The sequence below is a fragment of the Aspergillus pseudotamarii genome (assembly GCF_009193445.1).
Source record: "Aspergillus pseudotamarii strain CBS 117625 unplaced genomic scaffold BDV38scaffold_34, whole genome shotgun sequence".
NCBI lineage: Eukaryota > Fungi > Ascomycota > Eurotiomycetes > Eurotiales > Aspergillaceae > Aspergillus > Aspergillus pseudotamarii.
The window spans coordinates 23,387-51,355 of NW_022475048.1; the positions used below are offsets into that span (position 1 = coordinate 23,387).

General features: G+C 49.5%; 9 protein-coding genes across 9 annotated transcripts; 5 read left to right on the forward strand and 4 right to left on the reverse strand.

Moving 5' to 3' along the window:
- Positions 1–468: 468 nt before the first annotated feature.
- BDV38DRAFT_283889 (uncharacterized protein) lies at positions 469–1,086 on the forward strand (the record flags this gene model as incomplete). The annotated part of the gene is made up of 1 exon (XM_032060134.1): positions 469–1,086. One exon carries the CDS (start codon positions 469–471, stop codon positions 1,084–1,086), a length of 618 nt encoding a protein of 205 aa, XP_031912463.1.
- Positions 1,087–4,323: 3,237 nt separating this feature from the next.
- Positions 4,324–7,438, forward strand: BDV38DRAFT_249508 (citrin). Its single transcript, XM_032054848.1, has 4 exons — positions 4,324–4,866; positions 4,970–6,163; positions 6,226–6,388; positions 6,456–7,438. Exons 1-4 carry the CDS (start codon positions 4,687–4,689, stop codon positions 7,004–7,006), a joined length of 2,088 nt encoding a protein of 695 aa, XP_031912464.1. The 5' UTR covers positions 4,324–4,686; the 3' UTR covers positions 7,007–7,438.
- Positions 7,439–7,761: 323 nt separating this feature from the next.
- On the reverse strand, positions 7,762–8,456 carry BDV38DRAFT_272006 (DUF5321 domain-containing protein; the record flags this gene model as incomplete). The annotated part of the gene is made up of 2 exons (XM_032057410.1): positions 7,762–7,958; positions 8,015–8,456. 2 exons carry the CDS (start codon positions 8,454–8,456, stop codon positions 7,762–7,764), a joined length of 639 nt encoding a protein of 212 aa, XP_031912465.1.
- Positions 8,457–8,755: 299 nt separating this feature from the next.
- On the forward strand, positions 8,756–15,066 carry BDV38DRAFT_283892 (C50 family peptidase; the record flags this gene model as incomplete). Its single annotated transcript, XM_032060135.1, has 2 exons — positions 8,756–13,439; positions 13,490–15,066. 2 exons carry the CDS (start codon positions 8,756–8,758, stop codon positions 15,064–15,066), a joined length of 6,261 nt encoding a protein of 2,086 aa, XP_031912466.1.
- Positions 15,067–15,576: 510 nt separating this feature from the next.
- Positions 15,577–16,617, forward strand: BDV38DRAFT_272008 (S-formylglutathione hydrolase; the record flags this gene model as incomplete). The annotated part of the gene is made up of 4 exons (XM_032057411.1): positions 15,577–15,841; positions 15,909–16,129; positions 16,185–16,376; positions 16,432–16,617. The coding sequence occupies 4 exons, from the start codon at positions 15,577–15,579 to the stop codon at positions 16,615–16,617; spliced, it is 864 nt and encodes a 287-aa protein (XP_031912467.1).
- Positions 16,618–17,383: 766 nt separating this feature from the next.
- BDV38DRAFT_283894 (alkaline phosphatase D family protein) lies at positions 17,384–20,790 on the reverse strand (the record flags this gene model as incomplete). Its single annotated transcript, XM_032060136.1, has 11 exons — positions 17,384–17,645; positions 18,495–18,696; positions 18,747–18,987; positions 19,034–19,129; positions 19,177–19,382; positions 19,426–19,538; positions 19,592–19,733; positions 19,781–19,850; positions 19,902–20,080; positions 20,127–20,286; positions 20,338–20,790. 11 exons carry the CDS (start codon positions 20,788–20,790, stop codon positions 17,384–17,386), a joined length of 2,124 nt encoding a protein of 707 aa, XP_031912468.1.
- Positions 20,791–22,549: 1,759 nt separating this feature from the next.
- Positions 22,550–24,263, reverse strand: BDV38DRAFT_272010 (major facilitator superfamily domain-containing protein; the record flags this gene model as incomplete). The annotated part of the gene is made up of 7 exons (XM_032057412.1): positions 22,550–22,803; positions 22,864–23,229; positions 23,282–23,335; positions 23,395–23,751; positions 23,801–23,923; positions 23,979–24,139; positions 24,196–24,263. 7 exons carry the CDS (start codon positions 24,261–24,263, stop codon positions 22,550–22,552), a joined length of 1,383 nt encoding a protein of 460 aa, XP_031912469.1.
- Positions 24,264–24,854: 591 nt separating this feature from the next.
- BDV38DRAFT_249539 (uncharacterized protein) lies at positions 24,855–25,848 on the reverse strand. Its single transcript, XM_032054849.1, has one exon. It carries the CDS (start codon positions 25,806–25,808, stop codon positions 25,200–25,202), a length of 609 nt encoding a protein of 202 aa, XP_031912470.1. The 5' UTR covers positions 25,809–25,848; the 3' UTR covers positions 24,855–25,199.
- Positions 25,849–26,489: 641 nt separating this feature from the next.
- BDV38DRAFT_249543 (oxidase ustYa family protein) lies at positions 26,490–27,949 on the forward strand. The gene is made up of 5 exons (XM_032054850.1): positions 26,490–26,980; positions 27,065–27,196; positions 27,249–27,379; positions 27,446–27,545; positions 27,604–27,949. Exons 1-5 carry the CDS (start codon positions 26,758–26,760, stop codon positions 27,843–27,845), a joined length of 828 nt encoding a protein of 275 aa, XP_031912471.1. The 5' UTR covers positions 26,490–26,757; the 3' UTR covers positions 27,846–27,949.
- The last annotated feature ends 20 nt before the right edge of the window (positions 27,950–27,969 follow it).

Genomic DNA, 27,969 nt, shown 5'->3' on the forward strand with positions numbered 1-27,969 from the left:
TTAGTGTATGTACCTGTTCCATGTAAAGTGCCTATAACTCTTGTGTAGACAGCATAGCCATATGCATCACTCGGTGCCTATTTCTAAATATATTATGATTATTCACATGAGCACATATCATACTCGTTGTTTTAACAGAAACCAAGGCCTCTGAGACTAAGATAGGAATTTATTGACATGAAAGGCCTATTGCATAAGGTTGAATAATTGGATTTACTACATCCTAGATGACTGTTCTATAGAATCTTTGTTCAGATGCTTAATTTGTTGTCTATGCATCTCAATATATAAATTGTTTGACTTATTAGTAAAAGTATTTTATTAAGATTGAAAAACTATATTCGTAAGTTAGTAAACTACATCCTCATTAATCATCCACGCGGAACGGGTCCGCAATGTGCATTCATAAGCCCCCAGGATTACTTATAGCAGACATCCTCCAACAATTCCTAGTTTCAAATCATAAAAATGCCTCGCGCAGAGAATAAGCACACGCGCACATTCACCCGACCAGGCGAAGTCACATACATTCTTCCAGATCCCTCCTCTTCAACTGTGACCATCATCCTCCCGCCCAAGAGCCCATGGACATCAGGCTCGCACTGGCACGAAACCCACACCGAGTACCTACGCGTCATCCAAGGAGCCGCCAAAGTCACCATTCAAAACCGTACCTGCACATACCGTGCGTCGGATGGAATCATTACAATCCCCAAGTTTGCCGTTCACGAGTGGAGTCGTGCTCTTGATGATGACTCCGATTTCAACGATGAAGAACTGGTCGTCCAGGAGTGGACCGATCCCGCGGATGGATTGAAAGAAGTCTTCTTTCGAAACTTGAATAGTGTTATTTTGGAGCACACTGGGCAGGACTGGTTTGGACGCGTAGGGTTTATGCTTCAGTTGTGGACTATTTTTCATAGGTTTGATAATTGGCCTGTGATTGTGGGTGGGCCGTTCTATGTGCGATGGCTGCTTACGCATGTGGTCGTAGGGTTTGGAGCGCGGGCTGGGGCGTTGTGTGGTCTCCGGGCTGTTTATGATGAATATACACCAAGAGAGTTGATTGACAGGAGAAGGAGATGACGTCTCGTCTGTTGCAAGTGCTTGCAACATGCCATCAAGCATAGTCTTGTTTCGTTCTTTGTCGTATCTCGGGTTTCTGGGGAACCCCATCCCCTCTCCACTAGACTTTTGCATCTCATGCGTACTATTAGACCTTCGCCGCACTAGACACTCGTCGAGATAGCTGTCCACAACGGATGGCGCGAAAGGGCTGCTTTGAGCTAGCAAAGGCGGAAGCCTGAACAGCTCTGTATCGCCGAGGGGATGCATGTTTTGCATCCGTGAGATAGGATCATGTATAGGATTCTTACACAGAACTGTGTTAGTTGCCTAGAAACGAATTCCAAAAGAAGGGTCGGTTCATTGGAGTAGAAGCCACGCTCTCAAACCCTAAATGGGCAAGATGAAGAAACCCACAACATATAGAGCTGACTAGTGTTGTTCCGTGCTGTGACCGAGTCTTTCGGATCTTGTCATACGCAGTCAGTGTCCATCTCACCATCCATTCGGATGGAACAATCTACCTGGCCGTAGGATGACTTTCAGACCTGAATGAGAGCATGGACCGCAGTATCGAGAAAACTGCAGCCCGTTCCGCTGATTTAACAGGCGGCATCCCCTTTCATTGTCGAGGTTTCCATACGCTATCCTTGGGTCGGTCGTCCCACAACCGATAAATCTCTCGATTGATTGGTCTCCACCGTTGATGAACCTATTATGTCGCGATCGTGAAACTGGTCCCTGATTGCTGTCGGGCGATAACACCCACTTTGTAGATTTCTAATTCTCCACATCCTCGATGGGCTCGTAAAGATAACGGGAAGAACTATTACATCTTGACGTTTAAGAGCAAAGAAGGCCACGAAATTGATTGTGGTAGTGCACGGTCTTCCGGGCTTTGCAGGAAATGGGATAAAGATGACGGAATGCTGAAGGCAAGCGAAAAGGTCGAAGAGGTGTTAAAAACGGAGTTTCCGTGATATAACCAGCCCGAAAGCTACATGCCATTCAAGTTAAAATCGTTCCTGGAAGACATGCCCGTTTCAGTTGCTCTTCGGCGCGTAAGTCACAGGCCCTTCTAGGAGATTCAAAGGGGAGAGGCGCGCCAAGTGAGACTTCTCATTTATCCGGGTTGGTACAGCAACGCGAATATATATTCATTTGAACGCAAGGCTTCGTCCATCTGCAGTTGAAGTCGTATTGTATTGCCTGTGTAATCTGACCCGTCGGAGTTGTTTTGGACAAAATACACTCGTCCTACGTATAGGTAACGTAGATTTCGATCACGTGTTTGATATAAGATATATATTTGGTTCAACTTGCTACGTATAGCTAACACTCCCCGTCTACAGGATATTGTTGTCCACTTTCCAGACCTCATCAGTTAACTTTACTTAAGAGTCGGATTATCCTATCTTACCCTAGACTGACATTTTATAGAATTGATCCAATTGTCCATGAAATACCCTCCACCGAGAACTTCCGCAGTTGAATATTGGTAACATTAAGTCAGCAATATGCCAGATGCGCATAAAACCCCAACATAACCTTACTCGCTCCAGACTACTTGAGCCAATCCACAGATCACATCACCGTTTCGCTCGACGGGGTAACAATTTCCCTCAATTACCCGAATGACGCGTTTCGGGGCCCGGGTAGACATACTCGACTCGGCAGAACAGATGGAGTCTTAGCAGTACTTTTTACTTAATAATTTAATATCGCTCCGGCGATGCACTTTATCTGCTTATGTCGATCCACTACCCTCCCGGGCAAGGTTAGACACCTTTCCCCGCATGAGATTTGCCAAATCCGTAGCTTTAATCATGGTGGTAGTTTCTTGGAGAAATTCTGTCATTCCGTAAGATGCCGAGGGGCGGTACTAGACCAATTTGTTGTTTTCGGTGAGATTTCCACTGGTATCTTCTTCGATGCCTGGAGATGTGATCATACGGTTTGGTTGTTAAGCGAGGAGGATTGGGTTAATCTATTGGAAAAGCGGTGACAATTTTTAGTATTTGTATTTCCCCTGCGTTTTTCCAGTTGCTGGCAACATGGAAAAGGGATCTCCCGAGATGAGGTTCTGTTTATCCAGATCGACCACCACGAATGATGGACATCGGACGACAACCGAGTCGAACCCTTGGACGTGCAGGGTCACAGGACCAGGACACGGAGAACAGCCGGGGCCAAGGCTCTAAAACGTTCTGGCCTCAGGCACCAAGACTCCAGCCTTACTGTACCTTAGCGTGATTCCTGGTTCTCCAAATCTGGACCCGCCAGCTTCTCTTTCTCCCCCCACCGAGAACGGAGGCATCTGTCGACTATTTGTGGGCTTCCACCCGCTCACATCGGCCCGAAATGGGGGCAGCGAGGACCAAGACGTGTCATGTGAAGAAAGCCATTAGTCAGGGTATAGTCCTCAATACTAACGAATAGTTGATCGGATTCCGACATTGATGCCAACAAGGAGACGATCGGTGTACACATAAAAAGACGAGGGAACTGCGAGGGAGATCGACTATCCCTTCGGATCTCATTGGAGTTCATCTCGTATCTGCATTTCAATCCCTGTTCACAGAATTTTCTTGAACGCCTTCTGGAAGTCTCGGTGATGCTCCAGGGGTCAGCCGGTGCGGGTGTCGAATCATGGCTGGGCAGACGTTCCGGACTTTACCGTGTGTGTGTGGCTCAGAATCTCGTCCCCTGGCAAACGCTGCCTCGGAACCACCAATCAAGCTCACGTTACTGGAACCAAATTTTCCTTTGAGTTGGGAATGTGACAGTTCCAGGTCTGAACGGGGCCTGAGGCAATTGGACTATTGGATGTTGTGGTGTATATACCAAATATTCCACGGCCAGTGTACTCCGTAGACAGACGAAGCGACGAGGTCTTTAGTACTTAACTACTAATACAGAACAGACAATATGAGGAGAGATGCGGAGATAAATCCAAAACCGTCGGCTTCCTGTCCCGAGTTGCGAAATCAATCACCGTACCGGGTAATTTTACGCATTCCAGGGGCGGTGTGTCGGGTTCCAGTGGCCAGCGTGACTTGTCCGAGTTTTTTTTTATTTTTATTTTTTTATTCATGTTTATTATTATTATTATTATTATGGCTGTCTCGCAGGGTGTGGCCTGTCAGCTGCGAACTATGTAGTTGATTGGTAGCCTGAGGTTATTACCCGGCGTATCTGATTAAATCTTCAACGAGGCAAATAAAAAAAAAAAGGTTGAAGATAAAAAAAAAGAGTAAGAATAATAATAAAAGCAAACTTTTGTCAATTTTTTTTCCCCTCATAGAAAAGCTGAAGAAGAATAAAAAATTAAAGACAAAAACCATCACCGTCATTGTACAATCCCCAGAACAACTGATCTTCTTTTGGCACTATCACTTACGCTTCCCCCCATTTTTTTTTCCTTAACTAATTTCCGTTCTCCACACACTTTCCCTTATCCCAACCCAACCCCTTCATAATCCCATTCTTTTCCTGTCTGGATCCCTTGGGTTGGCCTTCCTCGTTAGTGTTCATCTGTCCTGAAGCTTGATTTCTTCAGTGACTTGCATCAATTGCTGGCTGCCTTTCGTTTGTTGCGTTCGTATATATATTCATATCACAATGACTGTCAAGGACGCGGTAAAAGAGTCCTTGGTTGGCTCCAGTACGGATCAGTCACAACCATCACACCAGGCCAAGACGAATTTTCTTCGTCACGCACGCAAGGATGAGGGTACCGAAGACTTGTACATGACGGAAGACGATTTCATCAATGCTATTGCCCCCAAGCATGAGGATTATGTGAGTGTTGTGCTGTATTCATGTTGCGACAACGATGATGTGTCATCGCCGCCGCGGAGCTCGCATGACCTCCAGCTAACATGACAATTTCGCCCTTTTCTAGCACAAAATCAAGCGTGAACATTACGGAATCCTCTTCAAGGTTGCGGATCGCAAGCAGACCGGCAAGCTCAGCCTCAGCGATTGGGCAACCTTCGAGAACCTCCTCTCGAAGCCCGATGCCGAATATGAGATCGCCTTCCGTTTGTTCGATACCGATGGCACCGGCACCGTCAAGTGGGAAACCTTCAAGAATCTGTACAACGTGAACAAGGACAAGGATAGCATTCCATTCGATTGGAACTCGGAATGGGCCTCCCTGTACACCGGCCGCACCAAGAGTCGCCATGACATGACCTACCCCCAATTCGCGCAAATGCTCCGAGGCTTGCAAGGGGAGCGCATCCGCCAAGCTTTCCACATCTTCGACAAAGACGGTGATGGCTACATCGAGCCCGAAGACTTTCAGCGCATCATCTTGGAAACCTCGAAACACAAGCTGTCGGACTATGTGCTGGAACACCTTCCCAGTCTGTGCAACATCTCCACCGGCACCAAGATCTCCTATGCCACTGTCCGTGCTTTCCAGAACATCATGCGCGAGATGGACATGATTGATGTCATTGTGCGAGAGGCGACCCAGAAGAGTGATGACGGTAAGATCACCCGCGCCGACTTCTTGAACGAGGCGGCCCGCATCACTCGCTTCTCCCTGTTCACCCCGATGGAAGCGGACATCCTGTTCCACTTCGCCGGCTTGGATGCCCCTTCTGGCCGTCTCGCTCAAAAGGATTTCGCCAAGGTCATCGATGCATCATGGCGGATGCCCCTTGCTATTGCAGGCCAAGCCGCCGTCTCCACCGTCCATAAGGCGGCGGACACGACCAAGTCGCTCTTGTACAACGTGTTGGAGTCGGCCCACCACTTCGCGCTGGGCAGTTTGGCAGGAGCTTTTGGTGCCTTCATGGTCTACCCCATTGACTTGGTCAAGACGCGGATGCAGAACCAGCGGTCGACGCGTGTCGGCGAAAGACTGTACAACAACTCACTCGATTGTGCGCGCAAGGTCATCCGTAACGAGGGCTTCACCGGTCTGTATTCCGGAGTCGTGCCTCAGCTGATTGGTGTTGCGCCCGAAAAGGCCATCAAGCTGACGGTCAACGACTTGGTCCGTGGCCATTTTACGAATAAGGAGAACGGCAAGATCTGGTATCCTTACGAGATCCTTGCCGGTGGTACGGCTGGAGGTTGCCAAGTGGTAAGTTGCACTGCTCCCCACCGTTACGCCATCGCTCTGGACTCCGCGCTGACCCTCTCTAGATTTTCACCAACCCTCTGGAAATTGTTAAGATTCGCCTGCAGGTTCAGGGAGAAATTGCGAAGAACGTCGAGGGGGCCCCTCGTCGTTCGGCCCTGTGGATCGTGAAGAACTTGGGTCTGGTCGGTCTGTACAAGGGAGCCAGTGCCTGTTTGCTCCGTGATGGTAAGAAGGACCCATCTGCTCCTGCATGTCTGGGACCTAGAATCTAATCGATGCCACTCAACAATAGTTCCATTCTCTGCAATTTACTTCCCAACCTACGCTCACTTGAAGAGCGACTTCTTCGGCGAATCTCCTACTCACAAGCTCGGTGTCGTGCAGTTGCTGACTGCTGGTGCGATCGCTGGTATGCCCGCCGCCTATCTGACCACCCCGTGTGATGTCATCAAGACCCGTCTCCAAGTCGAGGCTCGTAAGGGCGAAGTCGGATACACTGGTTTGCGTCATTGTGCGCAGACGATCTTGAAGGAGGAGGGCTTCAAGGCCTTCTTCAAGGGTGGCCCGGCCCGTATCATTCGTTCCTCTCCTCAGTTTGGTTTCACCCTCGCATCATATGAACTTCTGCAGAAGTGGCTGCCTATGCCCGGGCACGAGGAGGCCACTCCTAGTGGCCAAATTGAGCCCGGCGTTGGCCTCCAGGGTGCCAAGGCTCCTCTGCCATACCTCCGGTCCAGAAACGCCCTGAAGCTGATCCTGGATCTCGACGAGAACATTGGCCGTGTCAGGATTCCTCAGGCCGACAAATGGCCCAAGTTTCTGCAGACACCCAGCACTAACTAAGCATGACTTTTGTATTCACTAGCGACGTTTTGGATCCGTTTTTGCCTTCGTTTGTCTTCGATTGGAAATACCTTCTGCTCTCTTTTGTTTGTCTGACCTGTTTCCTTTTGGCTTAGTACCCGGGGTTCTGATTGGAAGACCATTTCTTTTTCTCTTATGCCCGTACAGAACCACCTTGCATTTGCACATTGTATCAAAAAGGAATAGACCGGGGAAGGGATAGAGATTTGCACTATTCCCAGTTTGCATGAGATGTCCTAGACCGTGTGAATTTATCCTATATACGAATGTACAGGTACGAACTGTGTGATATGTACCTTGTTTTGGTTTGAAAGCGTGTGAGATATATGTTATAGGATTGGACATCCAACACAAGTTATATACACCAGAGCAATAGTAGTGTAGGTCAAAATGACATGGGTATCATAAAATCTCATAAGAGCTGGTGTAGACCCTTATAAATACATAGTAAGTGTAAATGTGGAACACATTTTCTCAACGCCAGGTGACCCCTTGAATATACCCTTCGTTAGCGCAGTTGTATAAGACCGCTAAAATCAATGTAGCCTACCGCGTATCAAAAGATGCAGAACAGAGTATCACAATGGCCAATCACAGTAACGAGCCTTGGCCGCATCAACAGGATAGCTCACGAGGGTTACTTTTAGGTCGGAGGACCACCGCATTAGCCGAAAGGCGAAGGTACGCAACTGAGTTCCGGACCCGAGAGCTAGCTGACTCCATGAAAAGTGTTCTTAAAAGAAATTGATCTTTCGTCTCGAGGGGCTATTTGCAGGTGGCTCCTCATTTCCGGTACCTTCAGCGGGCATAACTGGGTCCTTCTTCTGCGAGTGCTCCTCCTGTCGTTCTTGCGACTGAGCTTGTTGATCCGGCTCCTGATCCTTCGACTTCTGATGCCATAGCGAATCCTCGTCCTCGATCTCCCGCAGAACTACCCAGCAGAAGTCAGCAACCAATCCTTAATGCAAACGAGTGTGGAAAACCAACTTTCTTCCCACTCCCTCTCCTTTCCGTGATCGCCAGTCCCCAGTAGTCGCTCCACGTCTACCTTCTCACCATTCTTAACTCGCTCAATGACTTCTCGCAGAAGCGTGATCTTGGCATCTGTTGTCCGCGTGTATGCGCGGTAGTCGTTCTTCAGCGCGATCATCCGGATCGCTTGTGACCCGATCAAGATGAATATGATGATGTAGAAACTAGCAGGGTTCCATTCTTTCGATTTCGCAGTCTCGGCCGTTATCTCCTTGGTACCGCGGTTTCGGATGAATTTAGGGATCATCGAGCTCCAGACTGAGGCTTGGGCTAATCGTGGTACTCTGGTGGATTCGAGACGAATTTGGTGTGGTGTTCGGATGGGAATGTTCCCAATGAGCCGGGGAGTAGCTCGTGTGTTCGAGAGAAACCGCGTGGAGAGCCTCGTGAAAGACATGTTTGCTAGAATTTTGGGTGCGTTGCGAGGGTTTGCGACGTCCTTTTCACGATTCACATCCATGAGATATTGAAAAGAGTCCTTGACATCGGAGTCTCGGAGCCTTGGCACCGCTATACCACTCTGGGTGTAGTGGCTCTGATGTTGCTACGACAACGGCCTTAGGCTTGGCTTACGGCAAGCGATAACCATCACAGATGTCACAAGAGACAAGCCACACAAGCTACCACGTTATCGAACATTCCGGATGGCCTGAACTACTAACCGTTCATCTTCACAGCAACGATACAATTGTACCAATGGCGGTCACCACTCTCCTCTCCGATTCCTCCGTGGAATCGGTGAAGCAGGCCGTTCGCTCCACGTCAACATGTTCGAATGCCACCGTCATCTCTCTCCAGACCCTTTTCCGCGGGCTATCGAAAACGTCACCGGAGTCTGATAAAGCCACAGTGAAGAGGGGAACAAGGACGACAAAAACGACAGCGACTTCCACTCGACCCAAGTCGTCCAGAGGGACGAAAGTCTCCGCACAAGAAGCGGCCATCAACACAGTCGTGGAAATGGACGCTGCGCGTCTGTCATCTCAAGAGAAGCTCATCCTCGCCACGGATGTCTTCAACACCACCCTAAAGACCCTCTCGGATGCCTCGAAGCTATGCGCCAAACGCGACGACGCTCGGGCTCGGACCGCGTGTAGCTCCCCACCGCCGAGTCGTGGTGCGAAATCCTCCAGGAAGCCGAAGACATCCCAGGAGGATGGCCTGGACACTGGGTTAATTGCTGTGGCGGAATGCGCAGCCATGGCTTTATCTTCTTTAAGGAGCTTGAAGGGTGAACAAGTTGATCAGCAGGAAGGATTCCCAAACATGCAGCTGGAGCAAGGTGCATGTGTCTTGGCGGGGAGGTATCTGTCATTGGGGCTGAATGATATGGCTTCTAAAGAATTGAGAGGTCTTAAGAGAAGGTTACAACAATACTTGGATAGCCAGGCCACAGTACGACAAAAGACTACGAGTAGGAGGAAGATTGAGGTTCAGGAGGAGGAAGCCACCAAGGAACAGATGTCGGATTTGCTTACGTTTACCAATTTCGACCATGCCGGCCCGGTGCTGAGCGTACTGGTTCCTTTTCAATCTAATGCGCTACGACTGATAGCATCCGAAACGAAACTTGCAACTGTCCAGAAAGTCGCGTCTTCACTGCAGTTGTCCGAATTGAGCAGTCCGGCTAATGTCATCGTGGCGGCCACGGAATCGGGGGCGCTCACGAAAGACAAAGCAGCACTTCAACTCCAACTGCTTTCCAATACTGTACTATCTCTGGCTGGAGTTCACCAGCCGTCCAATAGCAGCACAACCCGCGATCGTCTAAAGCCGTTTACCTCGTTGTCCCTTCAACTATTGTGCTTGGAAATCAGATGCATGAGCTGGAAACTGTCTGGTCACACCTGCGATGAAGGGAAAGAGATGTGGGATCCATTGACGCGCTACCTTGCCAACTACTCTCATCACAGCAAAACTGCCGAGAAAGCTGAGTTTGCGTCTATCTACAAAACAATCGTTCGACTCCAAACCGCCGTTGCTAATACGCAGAAGCGCACCACGGCCAGTTTGAGAGATAATGTCTCGGTCGCTAAAATTGCCACTATACTAGGTCAGCTTGCTCAAGAGGCTGGATGCTTTGACGAAGCGCTGAAGCTCTATACCGAAGCTGTCAACCCACTCTCAAGCGGGCAATGCCTCTCGCTTGCCACTGTTCGTTGCAAGATTGCATCTTTGCACCTTCAAGCTAGGAAGTCTTCCAAACCATCACTCGACAAGGTTACGAATGTCGTATCTGATGCGACCTCCTCACTGAGTATGCCCTTGAAAGGGAGTCTCAGTGACCTCGACGAGCTGTTGGTTGAAGCAGCCAAACTCAAAAAGCTTACCATGAGTGCCTATGGAGACTTGGTTACGAAGGCAGGCGAGAAGAATGGAGTCAACATTTCCCAAATCTATGAATATCTTCCCGCTTTCCTGCGGTTTTTGCGTCGATATATTGGTCGGCCATCCTCGTCCGATGATGAGTCAAAAGAGGATGACTTGTTTACTACGCGGGTTCGCGCATGCAGAACCATTGTCCTCTCGGCGGTTGATTCAGCGCTAGCTGTCGGTAAATTCTCAATCATGTCACAACGGCCTCCCTGGGAAGACGTGCTTTCCGCCCTGACAGACTCTCAGCGTCTTTTGACGGCTATTCACATCGCAGATGAACATGCCGATCCTTCAGTGCTCGAGCAGATTGGTGCAGCATTCGTTCGGTTGTCAAATCTGTTTTGGTCACGTTATTTGAAAGAGAAAGAGTGTGGCAAAGGATATCGTGAATTAGTACCTCTGGTGAAGCACTCTGCGAATCTTTTGTCCAGCTGCTCACCAGAACAACGAAACACGGGGTTTGCGGCTTTGAAGTACGAACGGCTTGCATATCTTTACATGGAAGGCAACAGGGGCGCAGAAGCCGAACAGGCTTTCTCCCAGTCCATCCAAGAGCATATCGACACAGGAGTGTTGGACGGCTTGATCTCTAGTCCCAACTTTGCTCACCGAACCTCCCAAGATCCCAAAAGCAGCGGGTTCATGCTTGGCCGAGTCCTTACTGCCTACCTGAAGTTGCAGCTTAGGTTGCGTGGTAAGTCAAAGTCTAACGGTTTCTTTGACGACGAGTCGCAATCACTGTTGGCAAGAGGCCATATCATGGAATGGCAAATGGGCATCCTCACAGAGCTACATTCACATGCTTCCAGCGACGAAGCCTTTCGGTCACACTTTACCTGCCTTATGTCCAAGCTGCTTGGGCTCTACGATCCGGAAATCTATCCCATTCGTCGCTTACGGGTAGTCTTGGGCGGGCTGCGTTCGTCCCTGGAGCGCCCGAACTGTTTGGAGTCGACAGTATTACAAGATCTACTCGAGGAAGGCTTGGAGGTCATCGAACTTGGGGACTACGCTGAGGATGGTGCTTTGGCGACTTTAGCGACTCATTTGCATAATTCTGTGCGCCTTAGTGTTGGCCTTTTGCAAGGGGACCTACAACCTGAGACTCTCAACCTCATGATATCCTCCTGGACCTCTTTGATGCGCAACTGCAGCGATGGAATAACCCTAATTCAATACGTTGGCGATGTGGAACACTACCTCCTTCAACTGAAGGCCGTCGTTGACTACACAGAGATCCATGGGCTTTGGAAGCTCCAGCTTTCAACGCTTGAACTGGTCTTACGTGTCACGGAGCTTCAAGAAGGCGGTGACTTTTCCGAAGCCATCATCGTAATCGCGCGTCTAGCACAGCAGTATTGTCGACTTGGGTACTGCAAGAAGGCCGGTGATCTCCTGACTCGCGCGGAGCAGTACCTCGGCCCTAACGTATCTTGCCTGGCTACCCTATCACACAAACTGGCACAGGTAGCGTACCTCCTGGAAACGGGCGAGACTGAGAAGGCGGCGACCAACCTATCAGCAGCCAGGAGTCTCTATGAGCAAAACCAGAAGAAGCAGGATCTGAGCAGCTGCTCTGTTTTGGCCAAGATTGCCTGGGAAAGATTGGTCGCGGATGCAGCTTTTATGAGTTCGCAGCTCTCCTTTGCCCAGGGAGTCATCAAGGACGCGCTCTTTTTCGCTAAGCTATCTGTCCGGTTGAACTGCAGGATCTGGGCCAAGGTTGAGAAAATCTCCCAGAGAAAACAGGAAAAGAGTTTGCCTGTGCCTGTTATTTCCGTAGGGGATAGCTCCGAGCTTGACAATGTTGTTGAAACTATGGCCAAGCTTGATGTATCGCAGGCGAACCCTACGACGACTTCTGTCTATACACAAGGAGCCCCTTTTTGGCCGCATATCGGCTCGCATCACACCTCTCTTTTGAACCTTGCGAGTCTATCTGCACACCACGGCCTGTTCCAGGATGCCATCTACTACGGTGAGCAGGCGCTGAAGATCAACAAGACACTGAACGCGCCTGTTCGTTTGATCAATTCTCAAGCGCAGCTTGGGTCACATTGGATTCTTGGAGGGCATATCTCTGAAGGCCAAGAGCTCCTCACAGCTGCAGAGAAATTGTCTAAGCAGCTGGAGAGTAGCGTTGAGCTCGCGTCGCTGCAGATGGGTCTTGCCTCTCTTTATAGAGCGCAGGGCCACTACCGTGATGAACTCCAGGCCCTTCTGGAGGCGGACCGGATCATGGCTGATTTTGGAAGCCTGGATGTGTCCGATGCGGCTTCTGTTTCCTCGGGTGTCCCGGACCTAGAAGACAAAATGGAGAGTCTCCGAATCCGACCGAGCAGCAGAAGGACGAAGCAGCCCGCCGCGACCACTCGCCGAACCCGTGCCACTGCCTCAACTCGAAAACCCACCAAGGCAGATGCTACCCTTTCGAAAGACGTCGACACCGTGACTGAATCAAAGTCCCTGCTGCAGATCCGAAGCGATATCCTGCGACAACAGGCCGCTTGCTGCCACTCCTTGCGAGATTTCGAGAAAGCCTCATGCCTGCTTAACAACGCCCGGAAATATGCAGTCACTCGGGACAGTCAGATCTCGGTTTATCTTGGGGAAAGTGAGCAGTTCCTCGCAGAGGCTATTCGCCACTTTGCTTCTCATGCTGTATACTGTGTTCTTCCCGAATCAACCATTTCGCTGCCTTCCCTGCAATCGCCAAGCAAGACTACGAGCACATCTAAGGCCGCCACCAAAGCTACGGCTCGGAAGCCTCGAGCACCCGCTAGAGGGACACGATCTCGAGCGCAGACAGCTAGCGAAGACTTCGCTGTGATGCTATCCAAGGCTGGCGATTGTCTCAACAATGTGTTTGCTACTGCTACTACCGTGGGCTCCACCTTGGATAGCCACTCCGCTTCACGCTTGATGGGTCGTATCTCTATGCTGTCTCATGTTACGACCACCGAGAGCCCATCCGCCTGGTCGCAGCCTCCTGCTAACGTTAATGGTAAGTCTACAAGCTCTTCTCTTCACGCGATATACAGCTAACCTGTGTAGAACTTGGCCGTATCGGTGCTTTTACGCGTGAGCATACTGCCATTGATCTTGACAAGCAGCTGGCGGAATATAACGACCCGCTTCTTTGGCCTACGCCCTCCCCGGTGACGGCGGACCCCGAGGATCTGTGTAACTCGAGATTTGTGGAGGAATACATTGATATCCTGCCCGACAACTGGAACGTTCTTTCTTTGTCGCTGAGCGCCGACCGTAGCGAGTTTATTGTCTCACGACTGCATCAAGGTCGTTCACCATTCCTTTTGCGGCTTCCGCTGAAAAGAGGTAACTCCGAGGAGGAGGAGGACGCGCAGTTTACTTTCGATGACGGACGGGAGGAAATGCAGGAACTGATCAAGCTGGCTAACGAAAGTTCTCACGCGGCCAAAGCTCAAACTGATCGGCAGATGAAGAAGGACTGGTGGAAGAACCGTGAAGCTCTTGACTGCCGGATGGAGACTCTGCTGCAGAACATTGAGAATGTGTGGTTCGGGGGATTCCGAGGAATCTTCTCCCCCGTGCCTCATGATACAACTTCTCTGGCTCGATTTGCGTCTTCATTCCAATCCATCTTGGACAAACACCTTCCCTCTCGACAGAAGGGTGGTCGGGCAGAGGGTCCGCGCCTGACGCTGCACCCGAACGTGCTGGAACTGTTTATCGGTGTGGCGGACCTGGACGACCAAGAAGATCCGGAAGAGACGTTGATGGATCTTTTATACTTCGTGGTGGATATTTTACAGTTCCAGGGCGAGCGCAATGCCTACGATGAGATTGATTTTGATATGATGGTGGTTGAAACCCTCGACGCGGTTCGGGCCTACCATGACGCCGCCAGCAGCCGCCGGGGCAAACCCACCCCGAACCATACCGTCTTGGTTCTTGATAAATCTCTACACCTCTTCCCATGGGAATCTCTCCCATGTCTCCAGGGGTTCCCTGTGTGCCGTGTGCCGTCGCTGGAATGTCTACGTGACCGAGTTCTGCAGTTCCAGAGCAAACATAACTCTGACATCACCCGCGGCGTGGGCATTCATCGCAATAGTGGCACGTACATTCTGAATCCTACTGGCGATCTGCGCACGACACAAAGCACGTTTGAGAAGGATCTCTCTGCGTTGCACGGGTGGACTGGTATTATGGAGCGCGAGCCGAGCGAAGAAGAGTTCAAGCGCGGGCTGGAGACGACAAATCTCTTCTTGTACTTTGGACACGGCAGTGGAGCACAATACATCCGGGGTCGGACTGTCAAGCGACTGGAGCAATGTGCCGTTGCTTTCCTGATGGGGTGCAGCAGTGGTACCTTGACGGAGGCGGGTGAGTACGAGCCTTACGGCACGCCCATGAACTATCTCCACGCTGGCAGCCCGGCGCTTGTTGCAACCCTCTGGGATGTTACGGATAAGGATATCGATCGGTTTGCGCAGTCTACGTTTGAGAAATGGGGACTGTTTGATGCCGGATCGGACGGGGCGACGTTGGACGAAGCCGTGTCGCAGTCGCGACCGGCATGTGTATTGAAGTATTTGAACGGAGCGGCTCCGGTGATTTATGGCGTTCCGGCAGTGTTTTTGGAATAAGCATCTGGGTAGCGTGAGCGTTTTTGTTTCGGTGGTGATGATTATTTTCTATGGTACCGGAGCATTGAGCATTGTTATTAGGGCATTTTCATGGCGTGAGGGTACCTTTTTCTTAATCCCATAATTTATGTTTCTATTGGGTCCACCATGCTCTCCTATGTATCCTAAAAGAGCAAAAATATCCCCGAGGTGGGGACCTTTGGTGTGCAAGCAACTGAGTTCTGGTGGTAGTGATGAGGGGAAATTCCGATACGATTTATAGTAAGCGGAAGAGAGAGAAGTTGTGTAGATTGAAATGTGGGGGAGTCACTGGACTTGTATTGATTTATTCTGCCCCTCATCAATTCTTCCCCTCATCCACTCCTCATTGATTGATCCACACCGAACGTCAATTTAACTCACTCCCGTCCCTCTCAGCCCCATTGAATTCTGTTTCTTCTTCTGCGTCTTCTTTTCACTGACTTCCTCCACGAGTTTCGCACCCACTATATCACTCAACACAACCACATCATGTCGGTCACAACGCAAGCAACCATCGCCTCCTTCGGCGGAAAGCTCCTCAAGCTCAGTCATGCCGCCACCTCCACCCGCTGTGAAATGTCCTTCAACCTCTACCTGCCGCCCCAGGCCATCGAAAACCCCTCGCAGAAAGTCCCCGTCCTCATCTACCTGTCCGGTCTGACCTGCACCGCCAACAATTGCTCCGAGAAGGGCTTCTTCCAGCACGGCGCCAGCAAGAAGGGTATTGCCGTGCTGTACCCTGACACCAGCCCGAGTATGTCGCGAGAAACAACCGAGTCCGGTCGAAGAGAGACAGTGGGAAAAGGCTAACCAGGATGTAGGAGGATTGAACATCCAGGGTGAGGATGACTCCTGGGACTTCGGTACCGGTGCCGGATTTTACGTCGATGCCACCAAGGAGCCCTACAAGGGTGGTTACAACATGTACACCTACGTGACGGAGGAGCTGCCCAAGACCGTCTTTGCCGCGTTCCCCCAGCTGGATGAGAGCCGTGTCAGTATCACCGGTCACAGCATGGGTGGCCATGGTGCTCTCACTCTCGTATGTTCCCTTCCCCTCCCTTTCGAGACTCCGCAGAGGTATTGATCTCGGATAGTTCCTCCGCAACCCCGGCAAGTACAAGTCTGTCTCCGCCTTTGCACCCATTTCGAACCCCATCAACTGCCCGTGGGGCCAGAAGGCCTTCGGCGGCTACTTTGGTGAGGACCAGCAGGAGAAGTGGAAGGAGCACGACGCATCGGAGCTCGTGAAGAAATGGAAGGGGCCGTTGGATGTGCTCATTGACGTGGTATGTCTTGTTGATCTGGTCTGCTGTGTGGCTTATACTGAATGGAATGAAACAGGGTACCGGCGACAACTTCTACAAGCAGGGCCAGCTTCTGCCCGAGAACTTCGAGAAGGCGGCTAAGGAGGCCGGCGTCGAGGGTCTGAAGGTCCGCTACCAGCCCGACTACGACCACAGCTATTACACCATGGCGACGTTTGCGGATGACCATGTGGAGCACGCGGCCAAGTACTTGTTTGCATAGTGGGTTGATTTCCCCCCCGTTAAAATTCTTGTTGTTGAATGGATTGTGATTTGGTGCTTTTCTTTGTATCTATGAATGTGCATGTTAAGAATGACTGTGATGACTGAATGGAGCGTCTTCTGATGTTGGCAGCGATCGTCCGGCGAAATCTATGATCTAGATGAATTACGACTGCTCAGATAAGACCGATCCCATTCGCGTAGATAGATGATAGATCTGAAAGATGTATGTACATATCAAGTTAAAATCCTAGAGCTCCCCCTTGGTGACTGGAGTCCTCCCCAAACGTTTATCATCGGATGTACTATGTAAAAATTCCCCAGATCTTGTCCAACGCATCAAATCCAAACAATCAACAGAGTTAATAAGATTGATAAAGGAGATATCTCGGCCCAGTATCGGACCCGACTCGGCACAAGTCGGAGCCGACAAACCGTCAACATCGAACAAAAGTATGGGGAAATGACAAAAGCCCCGAGAATAGAAACCAACGTCGAACTTTTTCTACACATTTTTCAATAAAAGAAAGCTCAATGAAGACAATAAACCGAGCAACCGCCACATCAAAGGTCCAGTATAAATTCAGAGCGAAAACAAAAGAATAATGACATTCATCAATCTATCCTCTATAAGAAACTTAGACAGTAAGACTTGTACAGTCTATACACCAGGTCTCCGCTACTCAAAGCCCAATCTTCTCCTTCCCTCCCCAACGTCCAAACTAACGTCCCCATTTCACCTCCCAATCCAAGATGGACAATGTATTCTAAAGACCCTGCTTCTTCATCTCAATCTGCTCCCGAATACCCAGATTCCCACTCGTCTTGCCATGCTCAACCCGATCCAAAACCTGGAGAACCTTCAGATGCTCCTTCTTCAGGTCCTCGAAGCTCTCATCTAGTTGCTTGTGCCAGGGATACAGGACGAAGACCTGGAAGGCGAGGGCGGAGGATGCGACGAGGAAGTTGGTGAGGGAGATGCCGCGGGTGATGAGGACCATTTTTGCTTGGTTTGATATGATTTGGTGGCTGGAGAGTGTTCGGTAAGTTGAGTTGGGTGGTTGGTGTTTGGGATGGGGTTGTGACGAACCTTTTGGTCTTGGGGTTTCTCTTTGGAATTCGAGAGGATATTATCTTGTGATAGGAAGGAAAGGAAGGAGAATGAATGATTCGATTATAGTGTCTGTATCTGTATCTGTATCTGTATGTTTCAATAGACAACAATGAATGAACGATGCACTGAGTGGAGAGCTGACTCGAGTAGAGTGAAAGATAAGAACAATGCAAGTGAGAAAGACTAGACTGACTTTAAATCCAAAAGGGAAAAGAAATGAATAGAATGAAAAGCAGCCTAAAAAGTACCCACGCGCTGATTGATAACCGGACGAAGCGGCAGTGGGTCTTGCAGTGTCAATCTATGCCCAATGGGACTGTTTTGGAAAAGATGAGAATCGGGGGCAATGGCGACATTGGGTGAGATAAGTGGGGATCATGTGTCTTTCGGGTGTGGCGGTTGGCAATCCATGTGAAATTAGTGGGTATTCTGCTTGTGTTTTGGGCATTATAGGTTATATATCCATGATTCATGAGAGGGTTGGTATGGCGGTTGGTGTGTAGGTCTTGGGGTCAGCGTATGAGGCGCCTTAGGGCTGAGAGGTATCTCGTGGTTCTTCTTACACTTTCTGAGCACGTGCAGGATGCCAGGTCATTTGAATTAATAAAATCGTCCATTCTACTTAAGTATTGATGTTGCATATAGATTCCAGGATGAGTCAATATAAATCATATATATTTCGAGGAATAGTCACCTCGACAAGTTGTGTACTTTTAGACAGTCTACAAGCTATACATACAACCAATTACTGATATTTAACAAACATCTGGTCGAACCCAATGACCTGCCACTCGCCCGTCTCAGTGTTAAGAGTAAGATTGCTGTGCTTCACCTCGCCCTGATGGATAAAACCCGCTTCCACCTGTCCTCCAGCAATAGGCCGAGTCAGATGGTTATCGTCATGTTTGACCGTAAAGTTGGCCAGGGGGATTTCCCAGCTATTCCGGGTAGCCACAGTAGGGCATCCTATAAGGTCAGTTAGTTCGCCTAATCACAAAGGGTGTAATCCAGCATACCGAAGTATTTCGCCTCCACCTCATCCGATCTCATCCGCAGCTCAAAGTACCCGCGGTAGTAGCCTTCATTCCACTGCAGATCCTCATTGCGCGCGTAAGAAGCAGCAGTCTGTTCGGCGCTGTTGATAGTACCCCCGAACCCGGAGCTGCTCACCGCAGTGCCAGCAAATTCGACTCCGATAGCACCAACGCCAGTGCTGCCGTCATAAGGCTTCTCGCCGACCCAGGCAATGTCGCTCACCTGCTCTAGTCAGTGACTGCACATATACCGTTATCAAAAGACTCACCCAGTTGACATGGGTATCACCCGCGATCATGATATTGTTGCCGATGTTGTTATCGTACAGGTGCTTCAGCGTACGGTTTTGGTTCGCACGGTAGCCCTACTCCATTAGCCACCTGACTATCTGACGAGCTTTGGGATGCTCACCTCCCAAGAATCCATGTTGTAAGTGACTTCTCCATTAGTCTCCCGTCCCAGACGAGCAAAGCGAAGCTGACTCCCGATAATACGCCACTTTGCTCCACGCTGATTAGACGCCGTCAACTGCTTCTCAAACCATGACTCCTGACGACCTCCCATTAACGTCCGACCGGCGTCGTTGTGAATCTCTTCGATATAGTCCGTGTTCCAATCTGACAGGTTAGCCCGAGTCTTCGCTGAGAGGAACAGACATACAGAGATCAGTAATGCTGCGATCGTAATTACGAGTATCCAACATGATCAGATCAAAAAGGTTTCCCATCTTGAACGAGCGCCAGATGCGGAGGCCATCGTCCATGTCCACTTGACTAGAGCAATATTAGAATGATTGTCACAGGACTGAGTCACCAGGGCGACAAACCGAAGAGGCATCCATTCGAAATACGCCCGGACGGCGTTCATCTTGCGCTGGTCGACACTGATTTGAGGGCTGTCATTGCGGAAAGATTCTTCTGTGTTGTTGAGATGGCTAAAGCCGTCTCTGTATCCGTTGTCGGCAATTTCTATATCGTCAGCGTCGTGTGCTAGCAAGCGAAATATATGGTCATACCGTGGTCATCCCAGACAGGAATCCAAGCAAAATTCTGATGGGATGCGGCAAGGTCGAGATCAGTGCGATACTACAGATCTTTAGTAAGGATCATCACGGGGTGAAGGAGGGAGGATCATACATGTCCAAGCCGAGTCCGATAATCATAGAGAGAGAAGATCTCTCGCTCCGGACGGACAGCTCGCTCATCCCGTCCGACTACCCCCTTCTTCGTTTCATAAATATAATCTCCGAGATGGAGCACATAGTCGACGCTGTCCTTCCGGACGGCATTTCCATACGCGTTGAAATACCCATTCGCTAGTTATGTTAGCCCCGAGAATAAATTAGAGAAGTCCGCACATACGGTAATTACTGCAAGAATAAACAGCCAGCTTAATTTCCTCGGTAGAGTCATCGGCACCCGGGGCAGTCTTGGTCCTTCCAAGCGGACTGGTGACATTCGAATTGCAAACTTGGAATTGGTACCAGTACGTCGTGAACGGCTTGAGTCCACTAGCTTCTACCTATCGGACAGTCAATACGATAAATCAGAAGCAGGATATACGTCACTATACCTTCAGAGTATAGTCAATGTCACTGGTAGTATATGCCCTCCCTTTATCGACCACTCTTCGGCCCTCTTTATCCTCATATACCTGATAATCGACACAGATTGGATGGGCCGAGGCCTTGATATACGGTTCGGTATCATGGTTGTACAACCCCACGGTCCCCGATACAGTCACGTTGCTTCTGTCGGCCTCCAGGGAGGGAGCGACACGAGTCCAGAGGATCACACTGTCCGCATAGGGGTCACCGGATGCTACACCATGGGTGAAGTTCAACTGAGAGGGATGGAAAGGGGCTTCATCACGTTTCGCGAGACTACGACGGTGGACGGAGTCGATGTTTATTCCCATGCCTGTGTGGCGGGTCGAAGGGCTGCGGTAGTTCAAGTTCGCATTGTAACTTGCCCACGTCCCCGTGGATAGGGCAAGTAAGGAGAGGAGAGTAGATGTATACACCATACTGACTGATGATACTGAAGTAATTCTTATTCTCTATTGACACTGTACTGGATATCCCTATTTATAACCTGACAAACTTATCGATTTCACACTGCTGTAGCCAACCTCACCCGGAGGAAAGCGCGACTTCTCAACACCTGCCATCCATGCCGCAGACCTCTAGCATTATCTCGAAAGCCAATGGAAAGAGAACCATCGTACACATGTTCTACCAGGCCGTGAGCATTTTCATCGCGTGCCGTACACAGAGTCAGCAATTGGACGAAAATACAATAGAAGTGACAAAGAAGAACATAGCAAATCCACGAGGGCTCATCGCAAGTATAACAAGAAGCCAAGACTCGGCTACATGAATATAGGGGATTCAGTATGGTCTGAAACCATCATTTCTCCTACTAATACCGGTTGATAGTCGAGATAGACGGGGGACTCAGTTTCTAGTATAACCGCGTGCAATGGATATTTGGTCCCATTGGAAGGCCAAGAATGGCTTTGGAGCTTGATCTTTGTTGCTGCGCGACTGCCAAGCATTGGCACTCCGCTTGCTTCCCGCTTTGCTATCGGTGGGTTTAGGGGATGATTGGTTTTGGCTATGGGGTTATTGGCTGGGTTCCTGGTGGGAATGTATATCGTTATTTGGGGATTGGGTCGGGGTTGGTTTTGGGAAGTTGTGGGTTTTGCACCTGGTAGTGGTTCGGGATTGCCAGATTGGGAAGATGTGGAAGTAAGAGTACTTTTAAGATTGTACGTATGTCTGATATTGCGTTATGTATAAAGAATATAACTATATCGAACTGACTGAGCACTGCAATTCTAACGAGCTAACTGAACCATATTCGTATATATATATATATAGAACTTGGATACCAGGGTAGCACGACAAATGGTCAGAGAGAGTAAGTCGATGTCCTACCTGATAGCGTGGAAAGAGAATGCTGTGAATATTCAGGGATACAATGGTTCGCGCGATAGATGCGTTCGAGACCTCTGCCATTAGACTCGCAATGAAAGCGATACCTTCATACAATAATATAAAAACTTGTTGAACTACGGAAAAAGGCTAGGGTTCTACTGGCAACAGTCCTACCAAGCTGTGTGGAGAGGTCGAGTAGGTTTGTTGTGTCTAAGTAAAATAAGAACCCAAAAAAAAGGACCCTAAATAAAATAGGAGAAGAGAGAAAGGCATTGTTAATACTGATGTCGACATATCTCAATCCTGCTGAGACGGGGACCATCAAGATTGTATAGTGGGTCGGTGGAATATCCTTTTCCACGTTGGGTATTTGGTGAAAAGAGAGATTATGAGAGTAAGAAAGGAGCAGCGGGGACTCGTCTATAGTGTAGTTGACAACTTTCTTAGGCACCGGACGGTTAATCACGGAATACTCCGCATAAAATCCCCAGAATTATGAAAGCACAGCTTCAAGTTATTCGGTAGCACTGAGTCGCTAACAATGCCGAAGCTAGGGACCAGACCAACTGACCCTTTGAAGAACCGAGGATTTAGATCAAGATATGGCCCGTATAGGAGCTACTAGATCCACCGAAAGTCTTCTCATTGGCAAGAATACGAGGGGTCGGAGGGTACGCCGCCCCATTTATTTAATCGGATGCTACCCCGAGTTCAAGGATCCACACACAGCTGCGACCATTGTTGTTGCTCTAGTTTTCTCCAGATGCTACCTACAGTCCGGTATCGGGGTCCATCGCGTCAAGAAGCAAGAAATGCCGACTCAATTCACATGAATTTCATTACTAATTAATAGTTGTAGCGATAAGTGAGCGCCATGTCCCCCAAGAACTCCTCTTGCTCCTCTGCGCCGCTGTTCTGGGCATCGACGGCGCCGTTCGCCATCGCCCGGTCGCGTCTTCGGTTATCGAACCAGAGCGCGGCGAAGTAAATGGCGGCCATTGCCGCCGAGAAACACAGGAAGGACAAGCTGATGATGTATCCGTTGCGGTAGAGCGGCGCGTCCTTCTGGAGGAAAGAGTAGGTCGAAATGATTCCTCCGACTGAAGTTGTGGTGAGTTAGTTAATTGGTCTCTAATAGGGGGAAATATAGCCAGACGTACTGTTACCGAAGCCGATCTGCCAAGCTGTTCCTACACTCCGTCGCCGATGGCCTCCTAAATTCATAGAAAACCAACACACCAAGACGGGCATTGCGCTGTAACAACCCATGGTGACCAGGAATAGGGCTCCGTACTGCACGTGCCGTTGCGACTCGCCGTGGATGTTGAGCAAAATTCCGTATCCAGCCATCGCAATAAGCATCGGAATGAATGCAAAGGCGAATCGATGGCGAAACTTGTCCGAAAGGAATGCGATAAGCATGGAGAATCCGAATGCCGCCGCCCAGGGAGGGATCGAATAAAGCTGCGTCTTGATGGGTCCGTATCCGTAGGTCTTGATGATCGTCGGCGCAAAGTACGCGTAGCCTGGGAGGTCAGTGGTGGAACGAATACATAAAGCGAAACGACGAGCGCATACCGTAGGCTGTGACAACCTGACCGAAGTACATCCATCCACCGATGAAGATTTTGTCTGCAGAAGCGAGGGTTAATGACGAAGACGAAATTGGACGGTTTGCGACAAGCACTCACAGTCTTTGAACACGCTCAACACATCGCGCAAGGTTAAATCAGCATCTGGGGCGGCCTTGCCCGTGTCCGCAGCGAGCTTTTCGCGAACAAACTCGCGCTCTTCTTCGGTGAGCCACTTGGCGTCTTCCGGGAAATCCGTCACCAGGAAGTAACAGATGATGGCAACCACGCAGGTCAGGACACCTTCGATAATGAACACCCAACGCCAGCCTCGATAGCCGCGCAAACCTTCCATTTTGCCGAGACCACTGGCAAGGAGACCACCAAAAGCACCTGCTAGGGTGGTGGAGCTGAAGAAGAAACTAAAACGCTTCTGGGCTTCGCTGCGCTTGTACCACATGCCCATCAGATAGAAGCCTGCGCGGTTAGCTCGCGACGGTAAAGTCTGGGTAAGTCGAAAACATACAACCAGGAAATAAACCGGTCTCAAACATGCCCAAGAACCAGCGAGTAGTCATAAGTCCTCCCCAGTTTTGCACCAGACCTTGGCAGATCATGACCAAGCCGAAACCAAACATACATAATGACACTGTAGCGACCGTCAACATTTGTCCGATTCATGGATGGTTTCAAGGATATCGTACACCAAAGATGAGGCTTCAGCTTCTTCATTAAAATATTCGACGGGATTTCGAAGATAATGTAGGGAACAAAAAAGATCGTCAACGCGGTGTTGTATTTCGTGCCCGTCTCGATATTCAGGTCTTCCTGCAAACCCAGAATGGCCGCGTTACTGATGTTCACTCTGTCGGCACCTTCGGTTAGTATCGGTGCAGAAGTAGGAGTCGCATTCCAACTGACCGGTCCAAGAATGCGAGCAAATACATGAGACACAAGCAGGGTACGACGTGCCAGTCGATTTTTGCCATCAGCTTGCGCTCGTTAATCGGAGATCGAGGGGCCGCCGGCGACAGCTCGCCATCAGAGCTCTTCTCTGGCTCTGCGACATATTAGCAACAGACGTCGGCTTGCGAATGTGTAGGTCACAGACCTAAGAAACCCATGGTGATGAAATGGGCTGCTCCGAGGAGTCAGGAGCAAGAGTCAGGGAAAACGCTGCCTTTTTTTTTTTTATTTTTTCTCTCTTTTAGGAGAACGAACAGGGGGACTTGTCAGATTTTAAATCCCATTGTAGTTTAAATCGGGCCGAGGAGCAATCAGCTCAACAAATACGCTTTGCAGAGAGGCCCGATAATGAGTCTTGAGTGGAGGCCGGAGTCGGCGGCCAACTGAATTGTTGCAGATCCATGACTCATGGGGTAAGAATCGTCCACCACTATCGCCAAATATGCCGATCCCGGGGTAATCCTGGAATTCAGGTATGCACAGTTGTCCAATCTCACTTTGTGAAGGGAAGATTGTCATAAAATTCAAGAGTGTTGGCCCTCGCTAGCGTGGCTAAGCATCGCCAAGTGAACTTTTCCTACAGCTCAAAACACTATCTTGCAGGCACACACATATAAATCACAACATATTTATGTTATTTTATGCTATTTCAATTAACTCGTCAGGGCATATGGTCAAAGATAAGAATGTTCAACAAGCATTATTCGTCCACGTGCAGTATCACCATCCAATCCACCGTTTACAATAGGCAACCTGGCTGCTTGCTCAAATAACGGTAACACACCCCTTGCTGGATTTCCCTCCCTTGCAGTCAGTCTCACGTTTTCAGTTCATGCTGACAGCCTTGGCGACCATGGGCTAGAAGTTCTCGTTATTCGGTACATTTCATTCATCGTGGCTGTTGCCTCGTTACACATAAAGTGCGACCGTGTTACATGGTCACAACCGTCACTCTTAGCTTATTCTTGAGCGACAGCAGCTCCGGAATAGCTTCCGTAGGAGCCATACTGGCCGTAGTTACCATAGTTTCCATAGCTGATCGGCGTCTCAGTAGGTGTGGAGGTAGTAGTCTTGCTCTCTTCAGGCTCGGGGACCTCGTCCCTCTTGTACGACCCGTAAGAGCCGTAGCCACCGTAGTTCCCGTAGTCACCATAGTTTCCATAGCTGATAGGCGTCTCAGTAGGTGTGGAGGTAGTAGTAGCATCGGTTGTGGAGCTGCTGTCGTCTCTCTTCTCGATGTTGTACGCTCCGTAGGAGCCATACTGTCCATAGTTGCCGTAGTTACCATAGTTGATCGGAGTAGGGGTAGGGGTTTCAGTAGGTGTGGTCGTGGTGGAAGGCGTAGGATCTTCGCCCTCCCCCTCAGGGACATCATCTCTCTTGTATGAGCCGTAGGAAGCGTAGTTGCCGTACTTGCCGTAGTCTCCATAGTTGCCATATTGAGCAACCCCGGCAGGAGGCGTGGGCTGACTGACCTCAGAGGAGGAGGCACTCGAGACTGGAGCAGCGCTCACAGCCAAGAGCTGAGTGCTCAGAGCGAGCAGGAGGGACTTGCTAGTAAAGAGCATCTTGAAGAGTATTGTACTTTGGACAATCGCGGAAGAAGATGTCTGGTTCAGAGAGTTAATGAAGAGAAGCTGATCAACGAGGGAGGAGGCATATACTTATATATGATCTCCGAGACCCGGATAAATCACTATCGACAGGCTTCTAAAAATATAGACTCATATCGGCTACTCCATCTCGTAAATTGCCTCAGCACTGCCATTGGGCATGTCTCTGAGGCGGATGAACCGTCAGGACACGAGCTACTCAACCCGTTCTTCGTACCAATAACAACAGTTACGGATGATACATTGTGGCTAGACGATGCAGTGCTACCTGCTTGACCCGCAGAAAATCCCACCTTACCCAAGTCCCCAGCCAGCAAGTACCCTGCAGCCGAGGGGTGGTTGCCACAAAGAACCGGATATGCCCGTAAAGAGACCCAACTGGGCAGAAGCGGGACAGGAAGGGGAGTAAATTTGCAGTAGAGAACTAATTTCGGAGACAACCTGCCTTACATCATTGTCTCATGGACCGCAGTCTCGATTGTGGAGTTGATGGGTCTCCAAGCTTCTCCGCAGGCCAAGCGCCACTCGTATTGATCGACTCTAATCGTCATCTGCAGCCTAGATGAACCACTGAGACATACATGCAGTAAGGCGTGCAGTTGTCTTACCATCGTGCCCAGCACCAAGCTGTTGCCTCGGGGATCTCTTTGGAAATGGTGGGCCTTGTCTTACATGCTATTTTTAATGCCCTCGGTTGCATAATGACTTATCGATTTCCGGAACCTACCACCTATTTCCTGTGGGGCGCCGTATATGAGTTGGCCTCCGTCAACGCCATAATTAAACAGCTGTTTTGAAATTTCCTGCCACTCTGTGTACACCGACTTTATATCGTCCTTGATTCTTCATTGTCTTCCTCCCTCTTGCGGTTGAGTAGTTTGTTCTTCACGAAACCCAAGGCAAAATGCGCCATTCAGTATCGGATCCCGACGTGGATGAGAAGCTTCTCTCCGATGAGGAGGCTACTTGGCCTCGGGAACAGAAGCAAAATGAGAGTCTATTCAAGAGATGTGCCAAGTATTTTCTGTTTGTTGCAGTCGCCGTATTCTCCTGCTTAGTAGGTATTGTTCTTGGACGTCAGCAGCACAATCTGGATAAGGTCTGCACTCGACAACTCACACAGTACTGTAAGTTCCTAGTCCTAGATCAAACTTATCATGGAAATCAATTACGAGAGACAAAATGAGAGGGTATATCTAACACAAGTACAGCCCCTGTGATCCCAGAGGTCGGGATCGAATACCACCAAGAACAGTTCAATGGCTCGTTCCTGAAAGAAAACATTTATCGTCAAGAAGCAAGTCCAGAAGTGGATGCTGCATGGGAAGCTCTTGGTGTCAACTGTACGTCCTACAGCCGTTTATGCAGTGTGAGATCCAGCTAACAGCCGTGCAGACAGAAGTCTTCGAGTCCCTGTAGAAGAGGCTCAAAAGTCGGGACTTGCTCCTGATCAGGTGAAGATCAACGAGAAGTATGGTGGAGGGTATCCTGCAAACATTGAGGGGTTGCATCATCTGCACTGTCTAGTATGTTCATATTACCCCCGATCGAGACTAATTATAAATAAAGCTGTCGTATTAACAAACCAACAGAACCTTCTCAGACAGTCCCTCTACTACAACTACGACTACTATCATGAACAAGGTCAAGGTGCCTTCGTGAACGAAGATTATATTGTCCGACGCCACGTGTGTATGTATTGAACTTTTCCGGGATATGTTCACTCTTCATATGCTAATCATGAACACAGCCCATTGCCTGGACATCATACGACAGCAGCTCATGTGTAGCGTTGACATCGGCGTCCTTGGCCAAGTTTGGGTTCACCCAGAGAACCCCGAGCCATTTGTCGATTTCAATACGCAGCATAAATGCCGGAACTTTGAAGCTATTCGGCAATGGGCAGAACGCAATCAGCTTCCTGAAACTGTGCCCCAGGACTTTTTGCAACCGCCCAAGATCGAGGACAGAGTGTATAATGAGATTCCATGATGATGTTGTATTAGTGATGATGTACATATAGTTGTTTATATGCCCTAATGAAAGTGATGGACTGATGCCAATGAACTAACCTCTGCTTTTGTGTTGGCAAGGACGACTTTGGTTAGAAACACCT